Source organism: Pelecanus crispus, chromosome 7 (genome assembly GCF_030463565.1).
Source record: "Pelecanus crispus isolate bPelCri1 chromosome 7, bPelCri1.pri, whole genome shotgun sequence".
Classification (NCBI taxonomy): domain Eukaryota; kingdom Metazoa; phylum Chordata; class Aves; order Pelecaniformes; family Pelecanidae; genus Pelecanus; species Pelecanus crispus.
In genome coordinates, this window is record NC_134649.1 from 42,740,888 (window position 1) to 42,766,816 (window position 25,929).

Genomic DNA, 25,929 nt, shown 5'->3' on the forward strand with positions numbered 1-25,929 from the left:
AATCATTTTACAAATGGCAGCATTCACCCTTGTTATTTGCTGTGCTGCCATCACTCATTCCTTACTCACGCTTAGTCCGTGCTCCTGCCAAACTCCAGCCCAGACTATAATCTTGTATTCTGCTGCTCTTCAACTTGACTGCTGAGTCAACAACCTAGGGGCTGTTGTCCACCAAAATACCCTTGATGCTACTACCCTCTGATGAATGATTTTAAAAATTATTTTATTGCCTCCTCCAAAGACTGAGGTTAACATCAATAGATTCTCAACTTCACCCTTATTCATCAACATTATTTATCACTTATTTTATTGAATTAGACTAATGCTTTCTCTGGCAGGAATCTGAAGCTGTTATTAGTTACATAGATAACTGAGTATTGTGGTTTAACCCCAGCCCAGCTGCTTGCTCACTCCCCATGCCCCGATGGGATGGGGGAGAGAATCAGAAGAGCAGAAGTGAGAAAACTTGTGGGTTGAGATAAGAACAGTTTAATAATTGAAATAAAATAAAGTAAAATAGTAGTTGTAATAGTAACATTATAATAATAATAGTAATAATAATATACACAGCAAGTGATGCACAATGCAATTGCTCACCACCCACTGACCGATGCCCAGCCCGTCCCCGAGCAGCGGTCACTGCCCCCCAGCCAACTCCCTGCAGTTTCTATACTGAGCATGGCATTATATGGTATGGAATAGCCCTTTGGCCAGTTTGGGGCAACTATCCTGGCTGTGCCCCCTGCAGGGCATGAGAAGCTGAGAAGTCCTTGACTAGTGCAAGCACTACTTAGCAACAACTCAAACATCAGTGTGTTATGAGCATTATTCTCATCCTAAATCCATTACACAGCACCATGCCAGCTACCAGGAAGAAAATTAACTCTATCCCAGCCGAAACCAGGACACTGAGCAACACCAGTCTCTACTGCACCATTTAAGCAAATCCTGAAGATGAAAAGTGAGTCCTCCACACGGGGTGTTGTTAGAAACATGGATGGACCTAAACTCTGAGCAGCCTCCAAGGACCCACTTCAAGGCAGGTCGCGCAAGCACATAGACTTGCACTAAACCGCATCTCTCAGCGAGGGAGCAGCCACTCAGGGTGTTTGGGATGCTCTCTACTTTGATTTCTAACTCTTTTTCATCAAAAGGCACACAGACTTTGCTCAGTGTTGTTGTAATTCATGGCTCTTCCCCTCCTTCCCCTCAGTAGATGAAGTCTTGGCATGGCTGAAATCTGTGGGAGCCTTGCCACCAGCTTCAATAGGGCCAGGATGTATTCCCATGCCTTCAGCTGCCCATCCAGCAGTTTAGGGCTTGGGAGCATTTTCCAGCTCTTTCTTCGATAGAAGTGGTGAAATGAGGAGTGCCGGCCGGTTGCCAATTTAACACTTGCAATAGAAAGTGGGCAATTGTACATGCCTGGCAGAGCACAAAGCCGCTTCTCAAAGGGCGGCTGAGCATGGGTGTTTTTGTGTATACAACCTGCTTCCCTCCTCTCTCCGTGCAGACAGGTTCGTGCCCACTCCAACAGCTAAACCAGGGGCTTAACGTGCTCCCGATTTCATTATTTCATTAAAAAAGAAATCCTGATGCAGCCTGAGCAGACACGCGTCATCTCTCAGCCGCTCATCCGAGCACCCCTTTGAAGTTTGTCCGACTGAAAGTGCTGGTGGCCACGGGCCAGGGGAAATCACCACCCGGCTCCCTGCGCTAGCTGCTGCTGGCCCACATCCTTTGGATTGCAGAAGCTCAGAGCTGAGGGATGGCTTCCCACTGGACCAGGAATTAAAGTGCATTGGCGGGGCTGGCTCATCAGCATTTCAGGGCAAGAGGGGTTGCTTTGGGGCCTGACATCTTTCTCAGAACAACATGCACAGCTAATTGCTTCCCGAGACCAGCAAAGTCAGCACCGCTCATGGCTGCCAGTGGAAACAAGACTTACAAAGCAAGCGGGTCTACACCGACTGTAACCACTCAGGGGAAAAAGCCCTGAATGGCATCACGGCCGGCCGGGTGAAAAGCTCTGCTCAGCGTGCTGCAGTGGGTAAAGGCAGGAGTGCAGGGCTGTTTGAAGAACAAGGTTTTGAAAATAATCCTGAAAATATTACGATGCTGTGCAGCAAAGCAGCTGTAGGTCTTTGTCTGGAGTCCTGCAGCCTGGTGGGGTCAACCCCTTTGTGAAAAAAGGAGCAGGACAGGGAGAAAGGAAGGATCAAGGTGTGGATGAGGAAAGTCTGAAGGGGCTGTGACTCTTTGAAGAGAAGACTGAGAGGAGAAAAGAAGGGGTAGCTTTGCTTTTCTCTCTCTCAAGTGCAAGAACAAAGGACATGACGTGAACGTGAAAACCCAAATAGCTAAAATGAACATAAATTGTATGAGACAAAATCACATGCAGCACTCTCCACCATAAAGATATAAATTAGATCAACAGCTCATGAGGACCTGGAAAAATGTTTGGCACTTGTATGAATAGGATGAACACGAAACAATGTTAATTAGGAAAAACTTTGCTTTACAGACACAGACTCTCCTGTGTCAAGGCACAAGCAGCCATGGAGTTAACAAGAAACATCCCAACAGGTTAGTCCATAATTATAAATACCACACTTGGGCTTGCCACAGGATCAGTGGCTTTCTTGGCTACAGCCTTCTTGGCCGTGACCATGTAGACAAGGCAGAGAGCAAGGTGTGCTGCAGAGCCGGGCAGACAGAGCCCGGGCTGCTCCTGGAGATCACTCAGGCCACGCTGAGCCGTGACATGGGAGGTGCCAAGCCCGTGTGTAAGGTGCAGCCTCTTTTCCCGTGAACTGGTTTTCATGGGGTCTTCACCATGCAGGTCTCACACCCTTGAGGAGCTGAGGAAGGGGTGGCAGGGAGTTTGCTGCCAGTTATGCTTGGGGCCAACACAAATTACACAGCTGCAAAAAATCCATGGAGACGAACCGAAGTGTCCCAAAGCCACAGAAAAGTGCCATCCACAGATATTCTGGAGCTGTGGGCTGCAGCCATGGAGGGCCACCAGTCCCAGGGTGCTGGGTTAGGGACCGCAGGTGAGAGGCAGAGATGGGGTGGGAAGGATGGCTCTGTGGCCAGTGCCCCGGGAATCTGAGCTCTTTGCTATTAACACCATTGATGGGGGAAATGAACCCCCAAATTTCACTCTCCAGTCCAGCCCCACTGAAGCTACCAGTTCAGCCACAATCCGCAGGGGAGCCAGGATTTCAAGCCCTTTGCAGTGAGTACCGCAGTCAGTGCTTTCAAATGCTCAAACCGTGCACCGGCTGCTCAGCAGATATGAGAGCAGCTTAACACTCTCTTGCCAAACTTAAATCCCCTCTTTTTCCTTCAGCATAATCCCCTTTTCTGCCTCAGGAATGTCCATTTCCGTAAGCAACTTCTAAGGCTTTCCGGACTGCCAATATCGCACACAAGATCCTCTGCCTTTGTGGAGCGCAGGCACAGCCAGCTGAAATGCTGCCATTAAAAACTCACAACAAAGACAGCATGCGAGATACGCTCCTTTCCAGCAGTGGAGAGCTTGCTTTTTCCCCCTGCTCCTGAAGCTTGGCAAAAAAGCAGAGCATGTTGTGCTCCAAAGATATTTCCGTACAGGAGAGATTTCTCTAGAAAAGCAGGGCCAGAAGGAAGCATTATTAAACTCAAAATCTCCTTACCCTCCCAAGCTCTTTGTCCTCCAGAGCCAGCACTCCCGTGCTCTCCGTGAACAGCTTCACCTTCACTGCAGGAAGCGCATGTGTTGTCGTGAAGTCTCCTTGGGTGCCCCAGCTGTGAAAATAAGGACAGAGAGATGTTCAGCTCGTCAGCAGCACTACTGCTTGGGCATGCAATGGTTAACTGAAAATGTCCTGTCTGGCAGAAGCCGAAGCAGCTGGGCTGTCTGAGTGACAAGGGCATTAATTATCTTCTGGGACAGATGTTTGGAAAATCCATGATGGTTCTTTGGGGAAAAAAAGAGAGTATTTGGGAGCAGCATGAAACCAAATTTAAGACAACTTTTTTTATTTAGAAAGAACAATATGTCTCCTGCAGCAACGGCCTGTATAGTCACAACAGAAGTTGAGGATCAAGGGCATCTGCACGTAGGACATCTGTAATCACTCATGCCTCTGCTCTTCTGTTGGCTAATGTACCGCTTCTTTCCAGGTTGATAGCGAGGTTTGTTTTCTCTGAAGAAACTCCAATTTAACCCGGGTCCTCTTCCGAGTCCTAGGCCAGCCCTCCAGCCCAGCCCAGGTTTAATTTCAAGCCATTACATCTGGAGTAATCCTAGTTTGCTGGGGCTGCAGAGCAGGACACCAGCTCCTTGGGGATGGCACGGCAGTGGCCAGGAAGCGGCCACCTCTCCGACTACGCAATGAACCGAGACGCCTGCCTACTATTTGTACTCCATGAGTCATCCCCCGGCTGGTCCCGTGGCTTGGAAAGCCGCGCGATGGAGGCTGAATGACCCACAGTATGTGAAAACCCCCTCTAGACATGCATGTTTCTAGAGGGCATCTCCAAGCTCCTGCAACCACAAGCTGCCCGTGTGTGGAGAGAACATGAACTTGTTCCACGCGGGACCCTGCAGGCACAGAGTCCCAGCCACAGTCTGCCGACCGCCTATGGCCAAACTTGCCATTTTAAGTCTTGCAAGGGGAGCTCACCCCACAGCTGACCTTCCCTGCGCAAGCGTGGGAACTGCAGAAGCCCTGCAGCCCACCAGAGGGACGTCTGGTGATGGGCCTGAGCACATCATGCTAGAGGTTTCCTCTCTGGCCTTGGACACTTGGGGAAACTTTGAGGCCAGAGCCCCAGTTTGACCACAGCCCATTGCACTTTGCTTCAGGGACTTCCCTCCTGGGCCCTGTTCCTGCCCCAGCGAGCAGCGTGCTGCAGCTGGAGCTGCTGCCTGGTGACAGCCGCGAAGGCTCACCTGAGCTGCGCTGGCGAGCATCCTCGTGGGGTCCTCTTACAGATACCCAGACCTTACACAGCAATCAGCTTTGATTTAGAGAGATCGTAGGGAAAAGAAATCTGTGAAATACCAAGTCTGTTCAACATCCTAAGGGCCACGGCTTTTCAAATAGGCTCATGAAGAGCCTCCACAAGTGGTGCCACCCACACCAGCACGTCAAATGTCTCACCTGTGCTAAGCTTTTTGAGGTACAGGAAAACGCTCCCCTCTGGCTAACAAGCACAGGCTGAAGAGGGTCACGGAACAAAAATTAAGTGGAACTTGAACTAATTCCTATTTGTAAGCTTTAAAAAATTTTGAAAATAGCAGAGAAAAGAATACCTTCTACACTAAGGGGTAAAAAGTCATGATGCTTTTATGTTTGAGACTTCACAGCTGTGTTTCAAGCTTTGTTTCTACAGCTTAGAAAGTTAGAAACTTATTAAAAAAAAGCAGACAGAAACTTCCAGACAGAGCTAAGGAAAGCACTCCTAAAACTCCACTTGCCCTCATTAGCAGAGAACAGCTTAGCCAAAGATGAAGGGCAGAGGGAGGACTGGGGCACAGTGCACCATCGCAAGGAGGATGCTCCCAAACATCCAATGCAGAGGCCCAACATGAAACTAGCAGACAAATACTGCTCTTTTTTCTTTTTTTTTGTTCTCTTTGTCTTTTTTTACAATTCATTGTAAGCTAGATTTCTATGTTCTTCCCAGAGACCCTGAAAATTCATCACACTTCAAAACTCATGCAAAGTGTGCAAGCAAACTTGAAGAATAACCACAGACAAGGTGCTTTTTCTTGTACAAGAGCATGCCATGAGGAACACACACTGCAACCTAAAACACTGCAAGTCGGATGAGAGATTATACCATATCTCACTAACCACTTCCACGCTATTAATGACACTTTCTCATTTTACACTGATCTCAAACTAGATCCTCTGCTGAAGAAAGGTAGTTCTCTTGAAATGACTAGGAAAAGGCTCTGATGACATGTGGTCCAGTGACTAGATGTTCTTCAAACATAAATATCAAACAGCACGTTTTGCATTTGGAAAGTTATTGGGAAAAATAATTTACTCCTTCCTGTGCCCAAAGAGTGTGGTTCTACGTTTTGTTCTACTCTGAGCAAATCTTGTCCAACTGAGCTTAGCAGATGAGCGTGTTCAGCACCGAGCTGATTAATGAACTCAGTTTCTTCATCAGCTTTGCCCTTAAGTTTTCTCTCCCAGTGTCACTGTTCCACATGTTTCATCTTTCATGACGATGCATCAAACTGCGACCAGTGCCAGGGAGCAGAGGTTTGGCATAAATTATCTACGCACTACAGGTCCAGTCAGATCCCCAATATTATATGTTTTTAATGTGTGAACCATCAGCTACCTAATAAACGTTTCAAGCATAAGAACCAAGAAACAACCTTATTTTCTAAGTGCAGCTTCAGGTCACAGGTTATGTTTTATCTCTTAAAAAACCTGCATTGTCACCAGCAGGGAAAGTAGGAAGATAATCTTGCTTTGGGTAAGAGGCAAAAGTAAGAAAATATCCAACCTTACACTGTGTATTTTGACAGCATCTGCTTTATAGAACTCATATCTCTGTTTACTATTAAAAAGCTCTTATTTGCTGAAGCATTCCCAGACCATATGTTATCAACAAATGTTACTAACCAAATACAAACAGCAATTTTCATTAGGTTTCCTTCATGAGAACAACATTAACCACAAAGGGAATAAATGTTTCAAATGACAGTAAACATACATAGCAAACCCTTGACAACACTGTGGTGCTTACATATTCATACCCCCAAAAGCCCTGAAAAGATCCATGCCAACAAATAGAGACCCTCAGAAGTTGGGTTTTGTGCAGGTTGAAGCCTGCGGTGATGTCATTAGTTGCCATAGTGATGCTCAGCATAAGGCCATATTTCATGTCACTGAAACATCATTTGTATTCAATCTAAGTACGCAGTTTATCTGTGCTGTGTATTAAATTATTGTTCAGAAAATTAGCTCTGGACAGTAGTTAGGTATTAGGATCTTCTGAGGGACTAACAATGTAACAGTTTAATTTCCATATTTAATAATTAAGCAGGTTATCACTGCAGGAGTTTATTTGTTGGGAAAGTGCCTTGGGACCTGTTCTGGACAAATCTTCTCATGAAATAGCTACGCTATCTTGTTGCCATATCACAGAGCTCATGCTTACACTTCAGAGCAATAATACATCTGCAAACGAGGACAAATAATGTCATTCTGGCCAAAAGGATATATATACACAGCAGAGAAAAGGATACAAGCAGAAAAATCCTGACAGTACTTTCTCAGTTAGGACCACATTAACTGTCTGAATCCCTCCTGAAACCCTCAGCCCAGCTTTTCTTATTGCCCAGCGTATCCCAAAGCTGGGAGCTGGCCAAGAAATGCTGCCATGCATAAGGACTTTGCTAGAATTATCGCCCTATTTATAGCATCTGTGCTGCTCCAGTGATATCCATAGGATCTACTTGCATCTCCAGGGTTTCTAGTTAGGCATCAAATTTAGGATGAGTAGCTAAACTCTTCTGGCTGCAAAAAGCAGGAGGATGAGATACACCCCAGGTGCTAACTTGAGAAATGCTGGCCCTTGTTTTACCTTTTACAAGCAAAATAAGTAGATCATAACTGCAGACTTTGTGTCTATGGATTCACCCAGAGGTGCCATCACAGTTACTAACCAAACAGCCTAAAGCGCTGGGATTTTTTCCTGAATGAAACATAAAATGACACGCACCCAGAGAGCATGAGTAGACGACAAGGAAGGAAGGTCACCCTTGTTCCCCACTACCTCCATGGGCTCGTCTAACGGGGAGCACTTGGAGGATGGGCCTACCTGTCTGATTTCAGGAGCATTTGGGAGCTCTCACAGGCACTGTCCTGATGGGCACATAGAGGAAAAGCGATGCCACTGCCGATGCAGGTGCCGGGCTGCTCGGACCAAGCTGCCGTCAGCTGTTTCAAGCAACACGCTGGCGATCTTCTGGCAAACCTTCAGGTTGATGCTACTCAGCCCTTCCCACTTATGGACAAAGCAAGTAAGACCACCTAGTCTCCTCACATTGCCAGCTGTTTATCTGCACGATATCCCACGTAGGTGGTCTAATCTACAATTTCCTCAGCTGTCCTTGAGAGATGTTCATTTAATCATTTCTATTCACCTCGTGTGTGTAAGTTCCTCTAAGTGAAACTTTAGTACCCATGACCTTCCCAAAGGTGAACATACATGTTAGTACCCAGGAGAATGCGTTAAATTCTTTCATTCACGTACTGTGGTCTCCAGCAAGTTGGCTTAGCCCCTGCCTAATTTGAAACAGTAACCCTTCTTCTATCATTGCTTTTGTAACTTGATCTGGCCAGAACATCGATTCCTGTGATTTCTGTAAATAATGAACAAGCGCAACTGAATTATATTGCTGGGCCATAAATCAGCCCTGCTAACCAGCTCGGCCTGCCAGTAGGCCAACATGGGAGCAGCTGGAGAGTGATGTGCTTTTGACGGAGCTGACATTTAAACATGATCTATGAGCAGTTTTAATGGGCTTCAAAACTGCCAGAGGACACCGTTTCTCCCTCTCCAGATATATTTATTGAAACGGGTTTGCTTGCCAGCTTGCATAGAATAAAGATGAAAAAAGCAGAAAATAAATGTAAAAACGTGTATTAAAGGAGAGCTACTCTCTTCCCTCGGTGGGTTCACTCCAGGTGTGCATTACGCTCGACGTACACAGCAGTATCCTGGGACACGGCACCTCTCTCCAGGATATACTGCCCTTCTGCCTTGTTCCAACAAGTTTACTGCTTAAGTAAAAAAGTCTTGCAGAATAATATTCCTGCATGTTGGCCAGATTTGCACTGGTGTATTGAACTACTGCTCAGTATCGTTTTTCAAGCTTAAGCGAATCAGCAGCAATGCCTGTCCCCTCCCAGGCCAGGAGCACGTCCTTGGGAATGCAGAACACGGCGTGCAGTTGCCTCCATCCCCGCAGGGGCACAGCCACCTAAACCAGCACCCAGTGCCCTGCGTACGGGGGTAGGGCAGTCCATCTGAAAGACCTCCAATACACGTGACCATGTCTAAGACAAAATTTGCAAGGCCAGCTTATCCTCACTTGCCGTCCTTTGCTGCCAGAATGGGATCCGAATGAATCCCATGAATGCAATGACCAGTTGCCTCCCTCGTGCGCTGCTGCTGTAGGCAGCAAAGGGTTGTGCTTCACGCACTTCTCTTCATCCACATCCCTCACCTCTTCTCTCCTGGCACGCACACCAGTGTGTCTATGTCCCTCCCGGTGTATTCATAGTTTGGTGTCCAAAGCAAGCTGGCTGGTGGAGGGACGCCCATCAAGAGGGCGGCACAGACAGCAGCCTGATAGACACTGCCTGTTTTTTGAGGAAATACGTGCCAGCGAAGCCCCCTTTTGCTGGGTCACTGCTTCACCTTGTCTGGGTGTGATGCTTTTAATCAGCCTTAGCTTCTTGGCTTACCATGGTGCCTGGCTGTGGTGCCTGCTGGAGCTGGATCCCACTCTGGGGATGGAGAGCTCCGATCCCACCTCACCACTGGGAGACTGAAATGCTATGTACAGTCTTGATTTAGTTCTTCCAGAAATCCTGCCTAACAAATGATGGTTTTCTTTCTTCAGCCACTCCTCCCATGCCAGAAGAGACCTTTCCAGGGAGCAGCCTTAAATCTTGGGCCCTAAATCATGTATGCCCAAAGCCCAAGCACTGGGAAAAACAAAGTTAGAGAAGCAGCACACCAGACACCCAGCTAACCTACCTTGGCACAGCTGATGAGGTTGGCTACACTTGTTTCTCTAATGTGATGTTAAGATGCATTTCGTTTTCATATATTTATTGAGATACCAGCAAGAAGGAAAATAAACAGTTTTTAAATGTGTTTACCAGTTAACTGTACGTGAAGAAGCATGCAGGAAAGCTTTTTGTTATATATATATATAACATATATATAAAGTATATATATTGAAAGCTTTTTGGTATATATTGTTATGTACCAGCCATTCAAAAACACAAAACAGAGGTCGACAACCAAGATTACGGTTATCAGTCATCTTTCCGAACTTCCCTTACCCATACCCTGAGGCTGCAGTTCATGATAATGGAGCACGCACAGACTTACTCAGCTCAACAACAAAACCTGATGCAGGGGTGGCATTAATTCCACCGGGATGAAAATGCTCGTTTCATTTTCAGAAAGGGGTATTTGTGAACTTCTAAGAACGACGTAAATGAGACAATGCTGCCCATGTGCTGAGCCCTTCACAAGCAGACGCTGGAAGAGAAGACAGCTCCCTCCTCTTCAGGAGCAGTGCTGGTGAGGCACTGAACCGGCAGGGGATGCGGCAGCACGGACGTGTCCACGACACGCGGTGGAGGCAGGTGCTCACACCTGCACCAGCTGTGTCACAAAGCAGTAATAAAAAGAAGTAGGATATCCCAAAGCCTTTGGGAAAATACGTATTTTTTGCAACTCTCGTAGTTAATGGCAATGGATAATAGGTTTTTGGTTTGTGTCTTTGGGATTTGAAAAAACCCAAAGATAACAGAAGAATTCAGGCTTTTTTTTAAGCTCTGCAAAAAACCACACAGGCTGGGTCACACATCTAGAGACCCGTGGGGTGCATGTTCACACACAACTCTGTTTCAATGGGGTAGTGCCCATAAACCACAGCCAGTTTGGGGATGCTGGGCTGGGGACAGTTCCAAACTGGTTTGCAACTTTTTGCAGTAGGACTACAAACCTCGATTAAGGTCAGTTGACTTCTTCTAAGAAACATAACCCAGTGGGTGATACACCTTCTTAAGATATATCATTATTGAAAGAGAAACAACTATGTAGTCAGAAAAAAATCCAGGGTGTAAAGACACCAAACAAAGAAGAAAGCGCGTGCTGCCTGCTCTGCAGCGTTCAGCGAGTGCATCACACTGTGGATGAAGTATGGGAGGTGTCGGTTCTTCCACCAGCAGCAGCCATCCACTGGCAAAAAGCAGGTCATTTAATCCATTTGGTGTTTCTGTGGGACTGAGTTTGGATTTTACATGCCACAGAGAGCCTCAGATGAAACTATGGCTCCAAGGAAAGGATTTGATCTTTAGCTAGCAGGAGAGGATGCCAAGACATGACACACATCACAATTGCGGAAAAACCCAAATTCAGGGGACTGTACTACCACGTACATGTGCCCACGTCACCTGCCTTGGGCTCCTGCTATTCTAAAAGGGAGAGATCTAATTAACAGACTGAAGTTAGGCCTTAATTTGCCTCATACCAATTTAGAGGCAGCAGGCAGATGAAATGAAGCCTGCCCTAAAAGTGACCCTGTCTTTCCACTGCTAGAGTGATGCTGGAGGTGACTGCTGGAGGCGTGCAAAAAAGACCTGAAATGGAAATCTCAAAGGATGTATACAGACGCAGAGAACCTTCTATATTTGTGCTTGTGCAAAAATGTCCTAGGCTAGGAAATACAATTCAGGTGCTAAGAAAGGTACCTTTCCATTCTGCCTGTAGAAACTGATTGAGAACGGTTTGCATCCGTAACACAGCTTGATTCCCAAGAGCCGCTGAGTCTCCTCTGGGATTCCTCCCACGGTAAGAGTTCAATGTGTTTACTCACCTTCAGAGCAGGATAACCAAAGTGATCAGACACAGATTGACAACGCGGCTTATTTTTGTTCACATTTGTTTCCTCTTCTCCCTTTCTGCTGACAGAACAGCCTTTCAGTCCCATCCCCTCGGAAGAAGCTGAGTTGAAGTGGGAGTGACAGCACAAACAGATTTGATTCCTCCTAGACTTTCCTGCACAGACTTTATAACGATGGTAAAACCTGCTTCTACCGATGCAGCTACCATGCAGTCAGCATCCCCGGACACTCGGAGGTGCTGGCCGGCAGCGGTGGCTGTACCTGCCTTCCCCTGGAGCTATGTAACACCGAGTGAGGCCATGTCCTTGCATGGAGCACTGACATCTGCTCTGATGGGATAACCCAAGGGCTCTCTGAGTGAATCCATCATTTCCCATGATGTCCTAATTCCTGCTGAGCATATAACACACCCTCTGCTAAAAAAAAAAAAAAAAAAAAAGCACTGTTAGTAATTCTTTTGCTTACAAAAAGGGTGTTCATTTACCAAAAAACACCACAGCAGAAAGCATTATGGTGTTATCCAAAAGGTGAGCAGAGACAGCATGTCCCTAAGGACTGGATGCCTCCTAGCAGCAGCTAAGGATGTCTTCCAACCTCCAGCATTTCACAGACCATCCATTTTTTGTTCCCACAGCTCTGAGACAAGATGTAAGTGTCATGCACGCAGACACCATCTTGGTTAACATCATGCAGCCAGCAGTACCAGACAGCTGATAAAAAGCACCATCTCTCCCTCCAGGAGCTGCAACTCCCACATCCTCAAACTGGCTACGGCAACACTACGACTGCCGGCTGAGAGAGAAATATGTCTAGGAGAGCATCACATCTGCGTCTGAGTGTGCAAGGTGTAAAAGGAATAGGGCAAAGCTGACGGAGACTGCAGCAAAGCAAAACCTGTGAAGGTCTGCTCTTGATCTGCTTGTGGCTCACAAGCAGTCCCCGCAGACCCCGTTCCCGTGCCAGCACCATGTCACTCGGCTGCCAGGGCATCGCAGCCAAGAGGAGCTGCTGAGGCCGACAGCACAGCTTTAGGAACCCAAAAAAAGGATGATCTTTGCTATACAGAAAATGCAGGGCTTGATTTCAGCATGAAGTGTTTCCTAAGCATAGCTGATACACAGAGGAAGTGTGATAGGGAAGTTGTAAGAAGGGATGAGAGATAGATCTAATCACATAATAGCTATTTGCGGCCACGAGATGGCATTCCTGCCCCAGAGATGTCCCTCTGCCATGCCTGCATCCGGCCCAGCCTCACCTCCTGCGCTCAGGACCACACGCTCCTCCCAGCCTGCTTCACCCCAGGCTGTGATTTACTGCAGAAATGCGGCGGCTGGTATGGATGAGAATTGATGGCAATGCTATTCACCACAATCTTCAGGGTATTACCAGGGAAAATAAGTAGCGTGATTACTTAGCGTGATTTAAATGACGACCGCTTTTCAAATGCCCTGTGCTCTCGCTTAATACTATGGTATTACAATTAGAGGAGAAAAGCTCAGCAGGAGGAAATGGAAATGTAAGCCCAGCAACATTTTACTGGGAGGTCTGAAAGAATAATTGCTTTTACAAGGGCTGCCTAGTGTATGTGCTTTATCAGTACATCAGCTTTGGATACAGCACAAGTTAAAGAGTTTCATTCATGAAATGGTCTATGTGCATTTACTATCTGTGGTTGTTACCACTTGTATAAGGTGACTGCAATGCCACGCACACGCTAATCAAAGTTTCCTTTAGCCAAAGATGCTCCAGTGAACCAGCCGCAGAGCTGCTCATTTCACAGAATGATTATTTAATTCCGACGTGGTTGATCACTTCTATCAAATCTTGTCACCCTGGAAGAAAACACAACTGCAAAGGACTGCAGCTAGTTAAGGCCTGGTTATGATTTAGACTTAGTAAGGCCATGCACTGCTAGCTTTACAGAACCTTGGTGTCTCACAAGCACAGACCATGAAAAAGGAGACAGAAATCCTCTGCCTGAAAATACCAGTTACTGGTTTTGCGCCAATATAGCCTAGACCCTCCTTTATAGAATTCAGTAGAGGAGAGCAGTGAAATATTTCCTAAATGTAAACAGAGCAGAAAATGGTGCAAGGTAACCTTCCAAAATCAGCTGGAGAGAGGAACAAGAGGTGTGAGACCGTCTCTTGTTGTTGTGCCACCACTCACATTTTTGCTGTCCTATATTCTTCTGAGCCAGGACCCAGGACAGGAAGCCCAGATCCAGCCAGACACTTGGGATGGGGTTTGTCTTGCCCGTCTTCTGATGGCTAGAAGCAAAGTCGTCCTGGCATCTCCTGGGTCAGTGGAGATGAGTGGGCACTTCCAGCAGATGATGCCCACCCAGCCATCTCTGTCATGAGCATTTTCTCTGCTGTGAAATAGAAGCATTGCCCTAGATTCATGGATAGGAAACCCAAAGTAAGGACTGAGCCAGCCACTGGCCCAGGGACACACAGCCACTGAGAAGAGCTAGAGCAAATAAGCTAACACTACGTCCTTTGTTTCCACGGGAGATCTGTCCAGAGACATTCATTTTGCATCTCTGGCTGACAAGGACTGCAGGGTTCGGCACCCCCAACTTGCAGGACTCCATCCTTCCTTCAGCACCCATCGGGGGCTGGTCAGCCCTCTTCCCACATCCTGATGGATCCTGCAGCTGCAGTGGCTGTGGGCAGCTGTTGGAATCCCCCTTCTCACCTTCTCTAAGCCATGGAGCCGGAGTTGCTGCAGATGCTCTCAGCTTTATTTGCCTAAAGGCCTTTTGGCAAAGGTGTGAAAGACCGGTGAGCTGGGCAAGACACTCCTGCGTGCTCTGTCCTGCCTTTCACGGACTTTTTCAATCTGAAACACCTTAGAGTTGGTCTGGAAGGGGTTCAAGAAAACACTGCCGTGCCTCTCTGCACTCCACATTCGCAAGCTTCTCTCTCCACGAGCATGCCTTGTCCTCTTTGCCCATGTACTGACAACAGTACAAAGCTCCCTTTAAGTGCTTTCACACGTAGTGCTGCTGTTCATTGGGAGACATAGCACATTCACAAAGGCAACAGGCCTCTCTACCTTCATTTCATGGAAAGGACAACTAAAATGTTGAGAAATCACTGTCAAGGTTGGCCTTCCCATTAAACCATTCCCTTTTCCAGAGCTCTGTCCAGGCAGGAGTAGGCACAGTACCAATTCTTTAAAGAACGCTCTCTATCTCTCTATGCTGCTTTGCAACCAGCAATAGCAATACCCCTCATTAAATAACAATGTGCACTACTTGTACATAGCACTTAATAAATAAACCAACTATTGAGCACTTTTCACGTGTCTCATCCCCTGCCTTTCCCTTGGCGAGCGATGTGCAGAACTTGTACTAAGGCATGGCTTAATTTTTTTTAAAACACCAACCATGAGCATTAAACAAGGAGACTGAGTGTATCCCAGGACTTCTGTTTTGCAGTCCGTCTCTTAATTTAGCACTATTTCAGATCACTGAATCTCAGTCTCATTTCAGTGTCCTTTTGGCCTTTACTATCCCATCTTAAGGTTGCATGCATAGGAGTGATGAAGCAGACGGGTGTCGATGAAAATCGCCGTGGGCATCATCACACCTTCTGGAATACTTAAATTTGAATGTATGCACTATCACAGGAATACATAATTCCCAAGTGCATAGGAACACTCAAGAAATTAGACAGCTGGCAAGAAAAGAGAGGCGTTCATCTGTGAAAGATGCTATGTCTGCCCTAAAGGTCAGGGAAAACAGCCAGAGCTTGCACTTACTTGATACCAGAGAACCCAGCTACAAGAGGTAAGTCTATAGAAACAAGCCTTCATTATTCTTCAACACAGTTTCTAGTGTAACATTTGTAGAACAGGAGAGAGGAGGGACTGCACATGAGACCTTTAGGAGTAGGACCATACCTGGGATCACCATCTGCAATCCCAGCAGACTGTCACACTGCTGTCCAGGAGGCTGCACCACGGCACTGCGGCCGTCTGACTGATACTCAGGGTAAAGGAATCCTTATGGGGCCTTGCCTTTATTCTGGGGAAAAATTCAGCTGCTTAATCTAAAGCAGATTTTTTTATAGAGCCACTCCTGCAGAGCAGCTACGAGGAAGCATCAGAAGATGATCTGAATTTCTAATTAAAAAGGCCACTAAACCACTTGTGTGAAGACTTCCTGTAATAGATCACACGCTTGCACCTGGGCAATAACTTTTTAGTGCATCTTTTGCTGTGCTTAACGACTTGGCCACAGCCTCCACTTTCAAAAATAGGAATGTCACAGCATAAATCTCAGGAGCATTATGGAAATACTACCACACGCACAAAAGGGGATTTGAAGAGCAGGTCAAACTGAACTAACAGCAGAACCCTTCAGGTGCAAAGCTGTGCACAGTCTCATTGGAAAACTGGCTCCTAGCTGTGCTAAATAGCTGTAACCGAAGAAATCTTGTGTAGGGGATTTGGACACCACTTTGTACCTCTCAGGCCTAGACAGAGGGGCTAAAAGCAGCTCCCCTGAAGTTCCTGTCCCTGTCATTGCCACCTCTTCTCTTAGCCTGGCAGCATCATGGGCTCAGAGCATCCACATCTCATGCTCGCAGAGACTAAAGCTGAAGATCTCTCCTGGAAGACGTTTTCCCAACAGATGCCTTGGGGCAGACTGACCCTCTGCTCAGATCCTCTCCCCAGGGACAAGGGCTGTACCTCAGGAGTGACGGTGTCTGATGTTAGCTGTACACAGGGCTCAGTCACCTACTTTGACACATTCATAAGGCTCCTGGAGGTTTCCTAAGGAAAAAGAGCTGTAAACATCTGCACAGCTTTGAAACAAAATCATGCAACTGGAAAGGCAAGCCAATCAGTCTGGGTAATTAAGACAGCTTATATTTAATGCTGAAGCCAACTAGAAGAAGGAAGAGGAAAAAAAAAAGCAAAAAAAAAAAGTAGCTTTCTCCTAAAATTCCCTTTTGCTTTGCTTTTTACCCAGCATCATGAATTTTGCTTACACAGGGCTTAGCTAGGAATGCAAATCTAAATACGAATGACTGCTTAAAACTGTGTAGCCACACAGGTCTTCTGCCTGAGCTTTGCCATGGTGTGATACCTCTGCAACACAGGAACAGATCTGAGTTCAGCACGGGCTCGGAGCACCCAGCTGATGCTGGGAAGTCTAAAGCGGCTGATTGTCCTGCCTGTCTGCAGAGCCCGCAGGGCTGTCACAGCAGCCGGGACAGCAATGCTGAGCGGTGGCCAGCCTCCTGGACTGCAGATCCACACATGTCTGGAAAAGACCTACCCAGGCACGGCACCAACAGCCGTACTGAGGGATACACAACATGAATTATGGGCTAAACTCTGCTCTCACTCGCATCAGTGTAAAACCCTTTAGTTTAGTGGAGTTAGATTTGTCCTACAGCGTACAGAACATTTGTAATTTATACATCTCCAAAGGACCTTTCTCATTTTACCACAGGGAAGTATTCACATCTCCCAACTAACCGTGACAGCAAAACACTGACTGCAACAAAATGCTCTTAGCATGCTCCTACTCTGTGCAAAGCCACTGAGCATCACTTCAAACTCCAGGGCCTGAGGCAAGGGATTTCTGAATGAAAAGACCAGATTTTCCCCTTCTGCGAAGAGAGAGAGGGCATCCCTGCTCGCCAGCCTCCCTTCCTGCAGGGCTTCTCCCTTTGCTGCTCGGTGCCCATCTCCCAGAAGATCACAGTCACCAAACGGCACTGAGGAAGGATGCTGTGGCATTCCTGTCCCTCTTCACGGTCAGGCAGAGGGCTCTGCTGGATGCAGCACACCAATTGCAAATGAAGACTCTAGTCAAGCAATAAGCTTGGAGGGTTTGGTGTAGGGATCCAAACAAGGGCAGCCTGTCACAGCAGAGATAAGCAGCTGAGCTGTGAGAGCACCTTGAAAGCAAATCAGGGAGGAGCATCAGGAGCAAGCACAAAGATAAAACAGGGCACCCCTGCCTCCTAGCACAGTGGCTAAGGGAACAGAGATGGAGAGGCTTAAAAGTTTACCAAAGACATTACTTTATCAAGAGTGAATTTCTGGAGAGGGCATGAGGTCCAAGCTCTTGGTCATGACAAACAACGTAAGAAGCGACATGGAGTGAGATGAGACCCATTGAGTGTCCTCTCTCCAGCACTGCCCTACAGCACATGCTTAAGAAAACCACATGGAAAAAAAACCCAGGCAATAAAGAGTGATCTTTTCTCCTTCAAAAATAGTAACCTCCATCCTCACTTCTCATACTCTGAGCTACTGCATGACCCTTGCACTAGTCCTGGAGAGGCTGCTCTGCAAGGAGGGATATTTAACCCCCAAATGAAGGCAACTCCAGAGTCAGAGGAGCAGCCCACACCTCTGTCCCTTCCTGGGCATGCCAAAATGCCCAGGCAGGCTGGCCAGATTCACCTCCACCCAGTTATTTACTGCTTTTAACCCACATGGTTCAGCTGAGTTCAAGGCATCCGATTCTCACTACTGTGAGCCAAGGGAGAAGGAGACTTATCTGCATGCTAAAATACATCCAGGTGAATATACAGCATTTATTTACAAGGCATGTAGGATCTTGCTGTTGTTTGGATCTCTTTGTTTTCTTTTGTTCTGCTCACATCAGAAAAAGGCAGTATGATAAGAAGACGAAATCACTGGTACAGCCCATCAGCACTGCTAGAAGCACAGGTGACTTTAAATATATCTAGCAGCCTCTTTAGACACCGTAGGACAGGGGTGTTGTGGCTGGACCTTTTGTGCTATTCCCAGAGCACTTGGCAACCTTGTTTTCAGGCCGTGCAAACAGCAGCATTACTAATGCAGCTCCTGGAAGGGCAGGGTTGGAGATGTGCAGAGCCACCTCACTCTGTGTGTTGCAGAGGGCAGACACCAGGACAACATGCAGGGAAGAGGAGTGGCATAAAACCCTCAAAGACCTGCAAGAATACAATTCCAGCGTGAAAAGCAGCAAAATCCCACTCACACTGGGATCTGGGATATTTTGTAGAGACATCTGCAGGTCAGGGCATAATACAAAGGCTTTTTCTTACACAACTTATTAAAAGCACTACTAATAATACACTGCAAGCCTGATCTGAAATAACCCTTGCTATTTCAGGTCTGGCTTTCTCTAGTGCTGTGCCATCCTCTGTACCCGTGCTGAGGCAGATAATCCTCACATGAAGGGATTGGGCTTAAAATATTAGGAATCCAACATGGAGCCTGAGAAGAAACAGAAGACCAGGATTACTGCCGTCCCAAGAGCCACACTCCTCACACACGACTCATCTGATCGCTTGGTACACGTGGCTGCTAACCTTGCTGCTGCCCTGCCTCTTTCAAGATCTACAAACAGGATTCAAGCTCCAAAGTCACTAAGATGCTTTCAAACATCTTATTTACAAAAACTGGTGGTTTTGCACCAGGGAAGACTAAAGGTGAATCCGTCAGACCTAGAGCAGCGCTTTTGGAAATCCTTCCCTGGCTGGGAAATTATCTTTTTCTGTTAGGGGTGCAGAGCCCAGGTTAGCACCCCTGGCACAGCATGGAGCTGACGAGCAGCCACTGCCACCAGTGTGCTGTGGCCTGGGTGTTTTAGCTGAGGGCTGGCATTTCAAGGACACGTGAGAATACAGCGAACAACTCCACGAGTCATTCTTAGGTAAAAAGATGTCCTACAGGTCACCTGGCCCCATGATACTCCCCACCTCCCCAGGACATAGGGCTGTCATAAAAAAGGGAAATCTTCTGGTGAATCTTACTGTTCAAATATATTTTTTTTCCCCTGATGTGAGAAATTTAGTCTTTTGTAGCCTATAGAGCCTCCAGATGATGGCAAAACTGAATTTCAGGCAGTTTCAAGAGTTACAGTTTAATCTGAGAAAATACTGCCTGTTTCCAGAACTGTATTCAACGCATCTTCTGAGTACAGGCACTTAACCTGCATTTCTATTTTTTGAGCCTCTGAGATAGAGAAGTTTTGCGATGTACGGGGGTAACCTGCTTCAGTATTTACACTTTCATAGTGCTGAGACTCCAAGTCCCCGCAGCGTGCTCCTCACCCCCAGGCCAGGCAGCAACCCCTGCCAAAGCACACAAAACCTGGGGTGCCTGGGGAGCGAGCTCCCCTGGAGAGCAGTCAGTCCAGCATGCTTTTGCTGATCTAGCTCCGTTATCAATGAGTGCTTTGCTTATGATAAAAAGTACACAGGCAAACACGGTGTGAATGACCTCGGTGAGAGTGACGTCGGCATCTAGAGAGACACTCCAGAAGGCTGTTTTGGCTGGCCACGGATCTTTTATCTGCAAGGCAGCATAGCTCAAAAATGCACCGAAGACTTCTCTGAGCTGTTTCTATTACTGCCCTCATCACCGGAGTAGCTGAGGGCCTTCAGGTCCTGTATCAAGCAACATGACAAACACATCACACCTGGTTCATTCTCTCCTCCTCTTCTGAAGAGGAGAATGTAAGTGCAGTAAATTGCTTTCATAAGGCTTTGATTTTCTCTGTCTGGGCTGTTGTGTCTGGCAGGGGAAGCAAGGTGAAAGCAGCATTTCTAATGCAGTGAAGAAAATAGGATGAGGTTTCTGTGATGGTCTCTGTTTTCTGTGGAAGGTAATTCTGGAGCCTTGGCTTGGGTGGTCTTTGGTTTTGGAAGTAAAAAGTCCCAAGACCCTCAAGGAATGCAACTGTCAAACCTACTCCCCTCCTAAGGCTTTTCCGTAGATACCAGACCAAGTGATGGGAGCAAACCAGGAGACTTCAAGCCTGACTCACACGTCTACAGGAAGCCAGTGCAGAGAGAGGATGAGTGTGATGGACTTGCATAACTCATATCACGCCGCAGCATTCAGCATCGGCTGCATTTTCCTGAGGGCTGATGGCTTAATGCCCAGACACTGTACATTTCATTACGATAAAAAGACCTACTCAATTAAAGAGCTCACTCCTGCAGCCCTTATTTTCAAAACAACACTTGTATAAACAGTCCTATGGCTGACAGCAGGAAGGTTTGCATAAGGAAGGACAGACCCTTTGAGCAGAAGCGGGATGAACAGACCAAGCTAAGTAAGTGCACATAACCCAGCAGAAGTGTGCTTTTCAGTATGGGTAGTAGTAATTTCCCCTAAATAGAGCCCAACTTTCTCCACTGAAGCAACAAAAATACCTAAAATAGTGACAACTGCAGGTTCTTATGGAAATTTTCTCCCAAGCACTGCTCTCCCACTCCCTTCTCTGAAGCAGACTTCAAAGTGTTTTGAAAAGTAAGCCAGGCTGCAGCACTTTCCCTGATTGGGAATATTGTTTTTAAACCGCTTACTGCAGATTCCTGCTCTTCCAGTACAGCGCAGGGTGCAAGGCATCAGCACTTTCTGCACCTCCATGGGAGGACAACCACCCGGGGAAGGCAGAGTGCCTTCAGCTCTGCTCTCCTCCTGCCTGCATCAGCTGGCCTTGAACTATTTGCCTGCAGTGTTCGTGCACTCACATGTAATGCGCCGGGTGTTCTTGGCTCTCCTTCCACAAGCCTGGGAAGCTCCTGGTGAAATGCTGCTGGGGACCAGTCACTTGGAGGGAATGGGATATAGGAACAGAGAGGGAATATCCCAACAGCATCCCCTCCTGCACTGCTTCCCACCGCTGGAGGAGGCTTCATATCACCTCGGCAATTCTCCACTGTGAGAAGGCATACTGAGAATTTCATTTAAGTGTGAAATCTCCGCAGAGAACCAGAGGAAAACTGCCTCAAATCCATACAGATAGGGTTTGAAGTTAACTAATCCCACAAATCGGAAAGGAAATAAGCTATTCATCATTTTCTCCCAAATTAACAAAGATCAATCACTAATAGCAGGCTTACAACAAGAAGTACGGGGTCAGCACTGGGGATTTGGGGACTAGGTCAAAGACGACAGAACAAGACTCTGCCCTTGAACTGGACCAGGGCAGAATGGCCTCAGATAATGCTTTAACTGTGTGACTTGAAGCTTTCCCCAGCTCTTCTCTTCCACCTCTGGCTGTGGCTGCTGGAGCACATCCCTGCCAGCTGTCTCCCTTTCTTGCTGAAACCCTGATAGTGAGGATGAGCTTATGTACCTACACCTGATGGCGCTGGTTCAGATGGACACTCAGACCAGTATTTATCTAAGCACATGCTTAACTACACCCCTATTTAGCAAAGTACTTACATATAGGCACAAATTTATGTCTCTATGGCTACAAGAGACGTAAGCCTGTTATTAACACTTTTTTTTCTCAATCAAGGCTTATGGGCCATTCTTAGTTGCACGACGATGCTCTGCATACGTGGAAGGCCACGTTTCTCCTCTGCTTCTCAGAGTCCCCTCTCGCCTCACCATGCAGGAGCCAGAGCTATCCGCAAAGACTCAGCAGCAGAGAGATGGTGCAGAGGAGAGCGTGGTGGAGAGTGCAAAAGGCAAAGCAAGACTTACGTTGGTTTTGAGGCTTCAGCCTGGTCAGTCTGCAGCTTCTCCCCACCTTCGACTTCCATGGTACAGTACACAATGCGGTTGGGGGCCAGCGACTTCAGACCCTGCACCTCCATGATGACAACCTGCAGGGCAAAGAAAGAGAAGTGTAAGAGGAGCAGCCTCCTTTAGATCTCGCTCTGGCTGCTGAACCCATGGGGTCAGCCAGCGCTGGGGTCCTCCATGTGCTGCTGGATGTTCCTGGTGGCAGGTGGGCAGGGACGGTGGCACTGGCCAGGCTGAGCAGGGACTGTGGCAGTCAGCGAGGTCTGTATGGAGACCAGGAGGTCTCCCTCCGGCTGCACAGAGGCTAGGTTGGATCCCTTGGGTGCCCAAGGCTGTACCAAGCTTCAGGAGATGAGCCTCACAGACATGGTCCTGCCCCACCTAAAAGTGCCTTAATATGTGAAATCCAGAAAAAAAGCACACAGCTACTCAGCTTGTGCCAAAAGCCTGTTTTCAAGATTAATCATAGAATGGTTTGCGTTTGAGTTTTGAAGACCATCTAGCCCAACCCCCCTGCCATGGGCAGGGACATCTTTCAGTAGATCAGGTTGCTCAGAGCCCCGTCCAACCTGACCTTGAACAATTCCAGGGATGAGGCATCCACAACCTCTCTGGGAAACCCATTCCAATGTCTCACCCCCCCTCATTGTAAACATTTTCTTCCTTACAATCTAAATCTACCCTCTTTCAGTTTAAAACTGTTGCCCCTTGTGCTGTCACTACAGGCCCTGGTAAAAAGTGTTTCTGCATCTTTCTTATTAAGAAGTCACCATCTAAGTGTCTTGCAGGTAATTACCTTTTTTTTTTTTTGAAAGGTGATTAGTCCTGTTAACCGCATACCTTTAAACATTTCTACAAGAAACACGGTGGGAGTTTCTGTTTGTGTTTTATTACAGCTACCTATGAAGTACATACACAGGGGTTTAAAATTCCTCTCCTCAGGTCTTCTGATCTGTCCTTGCGTTAAGGATCCCTTCCCTGGCCCACAGATCTCTGCAGACCCTCCGATGAGCACACATTTTCGGCAAAAGCTCTCTTGCAGCAAGTGTTTCATGCAGAGTCATGCACAGACCTGCCAGCTCCTGAAGTCAGTGCTTCACTGAGCTTCTGCTTCCCACCAGATGGGGTTCAGCTGGAGCAAAGTGTCTGAGACATCCCGTTGTAAAGGCGAGTCCCTTTACCCATGGCTAGACACGCTGCACAGGCTTTTCCAACACAGAGGTCTACTGCTTTGTGATAGTTCCCTGCTCCTCCATACGGGAACGCTTAGAAGTCAGGTTTTATTTGATGTTGCTGTTGAAGGCACCATCTCTGGGTTCATAGTCCTATTTTAAAATAAGACTGAACTGAATATTATAAAGATGGTTGCAGGCATCCAATGAGTTAAACTCTTAGACTGGACAACCAGCGTCATTAAGTTTTGCATTGGCGTGATATATATAACAAGAGACCCCTTAGGAAGAGAAATAAACAGGAAACTACACAAAAATAGAATTTTCTGATTTTTCTGCATCCTACATTTTTGACCCCATCCTGGTACTTGTTTTGGCAATGTAACATAAACCCACTCACTGACAGACAACACCAATTCTGTATGGCTGTGCTGATGACCGCTTGGAGTAAATGTCTTGCCTAGACCGCAAATATGTTTGCACAGAACAGTTAAGTTGGCTGAAAACAGCTACTGCAGCAACACTGCTTCCAGGACTGAGACAGCCTGTGTTGGAGGTAATGGCAGGGCCCCTGCAGCACCCAGCCTTTCCCTGGGCTGTACAGACAAACTGCTTGACAAAGCACTGAGTAGAAAGTCAGTGTTCAACACAAAGCAAAGAGCAAGCCAGCAATACACAGTATTTCCACACAAACTGCAAGTCAGTCTGTTGGGTGCATTCAAACCCCAGCAATTTTTAACAATTCGCCAAAGAGGAAGCAAGGCTTGCAGGGAAATACACCACTAACTGTCAATAATTAAACACGCTGACATTCATGGTGTTGCATTTTTGTACTGGTTTCGGGGACAATACAGGCTCGGTAACAAGCCACATGAAGAGGTCAGTCAACAATGCCCATTTCTGAGCCATTTGATATACATCATCAGGAAATGCCGGACGGTTTATCTCACACGGTTTGTTCCAACAAGACAGTGAGACACCAGAAAGGACACAGTGTTTGACCACAGGCAAAGCTTCTGGCAACTCAGAGAGGAGCCATTCCTCATGGAGATCAGAAAGTGACTTCTACTGAACTCTCTCCACCTAACGTAACTTTGAACGGAGCAGAAGTCAGCTGCTGTGATTTCTATTCCCACAAACGTTGCACACTGTCGTGTGCGTGAAGCTTACCTCCAGAGAGAACGACAACACAACGTCTGACTTGGACAGCTGGTTCTCGTTTTCTTCTCCCATGTCAATTATTGAGGTGTTGTGACTGCGCTTCAGCTTCTGCAGCTTGAACTCGGAGCCTCCTTTAGACACAGGCATGCTCTCTAAGTTTGCCATCAGGAGATTGACAGATGACTTCAGCTCCTCAATGTACATGTTTTCCATTTCTTTGGACACAAACTTCGGGAACTTGCGCTCCTTGGATTTGGAAACAAAAACAACAGAATGAACTGCGGTGACAATCAGCAACCACTTGTTGCACCGGCAGAATCCCCCAGGAGCATCTGCAGAGAGGTTTGCGAGCAGGGAACTCCCACAAACCAGATGACAAATTACAGTTTCCCCCTGTGTAATGTAGAACCGTTACTGTGAGCTTCCCATAGAATTACTACTTGGTACTTATCCAACTTTACTGTTTCTTGCATGCACTTGCATTTCATTCATTTTTCTATCTGCAAATGGCCGCCTTCATATATATGTATTCACAATTATAAACACTCCAGGCCTGATCTCAGCTGAACTTTGTGATTGACAGCAGTTTACTAATGATTCAAAGGATGCTGACAGGGACTTGTTTTCCAGTCTCCCAGATGTGCCACCTCTTTTTAAAACACTTCTGAGCAGTTGCTCCATTAGTTTTCTAGGTGTGAAAGGAGCCCAAGGAGGGAAAATCAGCAATGTGAGGGCAGGAATGTGTGGTCCCAACCAGAAGAAGGGGTAAAACACCCTTTCCACTACTTTCCAGGACCCATGTCTTCCTCCAACAAGACAACCTTCCACTGTGAGACCCTCCAATGCTGCTTGTTGGAAACAGGACACTTAAACGTTAAAACCAAAGCTGACAATGAGAGCAAAATGTGATGTGCCCCGAAGTGTCTTCTCAGCTTTGAACTGCTGCCCATGCTCCAGCTCCATTAGGATCACTAGCCTGAGCCCTACATCTCCTGACAACTCTGCCCACGCCCCGAATCTGCTCAGGATTTGAACATCTCTCAGTGGGTTACGAGAGACTGTGCAAGGCGTACAACAGCGAGGCAGCATCTGCAGCCAGGGAACTTGAGGCTGATGTGTAAAGTATCTTAGTGGCAATTCATAATATTGTAAAAAGCAGTTTGTAAAATGTATGCTAGAAAAGAAAACAAGGTCGTGTTTCTTCTAGAAGGCTGTCATCGGGCTGCTGAAAAAGTACTCTGCTGCACTAGTGTTTGCATCAGTCCTCAACAGCTTACCCACTACAAGCTCCCAGCAGCACTCACACCAAGCAGTTAAAATATAGTCTTCTGTTTCCAGTCTCAATCTTCAGAAGCAATTCCCTCAGGTAAATTAGACCTGGCGTAAGATAAACTACCCAATCAGTCTGGTTTATTGTCTAT

At 47.0% G+C, this 25,929-nt stretch overlaps 1 protein-coding gene across 9 annotated transcripts in view; it reads right to left on the bottom strand.

The window, feature by feature from the left end:
* CADPS (calcium dependent secretion activator) overlaps positions 1–25,929 on the bottom strand; it is a 227,458-nt gene that overhangs the window by 111,553 nt on the left and 89,976 nt on the right. For all 9 annotated transcript variants that reach the window (XM_075714588.1, XM_075714587.1, XM_075714586.1 and 6 more), the window contains exons 5-7: positions 24,518–24,754; positions 22,134–22,255; positions 3,681–3,792 (exon numbers count right to left, since the gene is read on the bottom strand). In XM_075714588.1, coding sequence (XP_075570703.1) covers positions 3,681–3,792; positions 22,134–22,255; positions 24,518–24,754 — 471 coding nt within the window. The remainder of the gene's footprint in view (positions 1–3,680; positions 3,793–22,133; positions 22,256–24,517; positions 24,755–25,929) is intronic.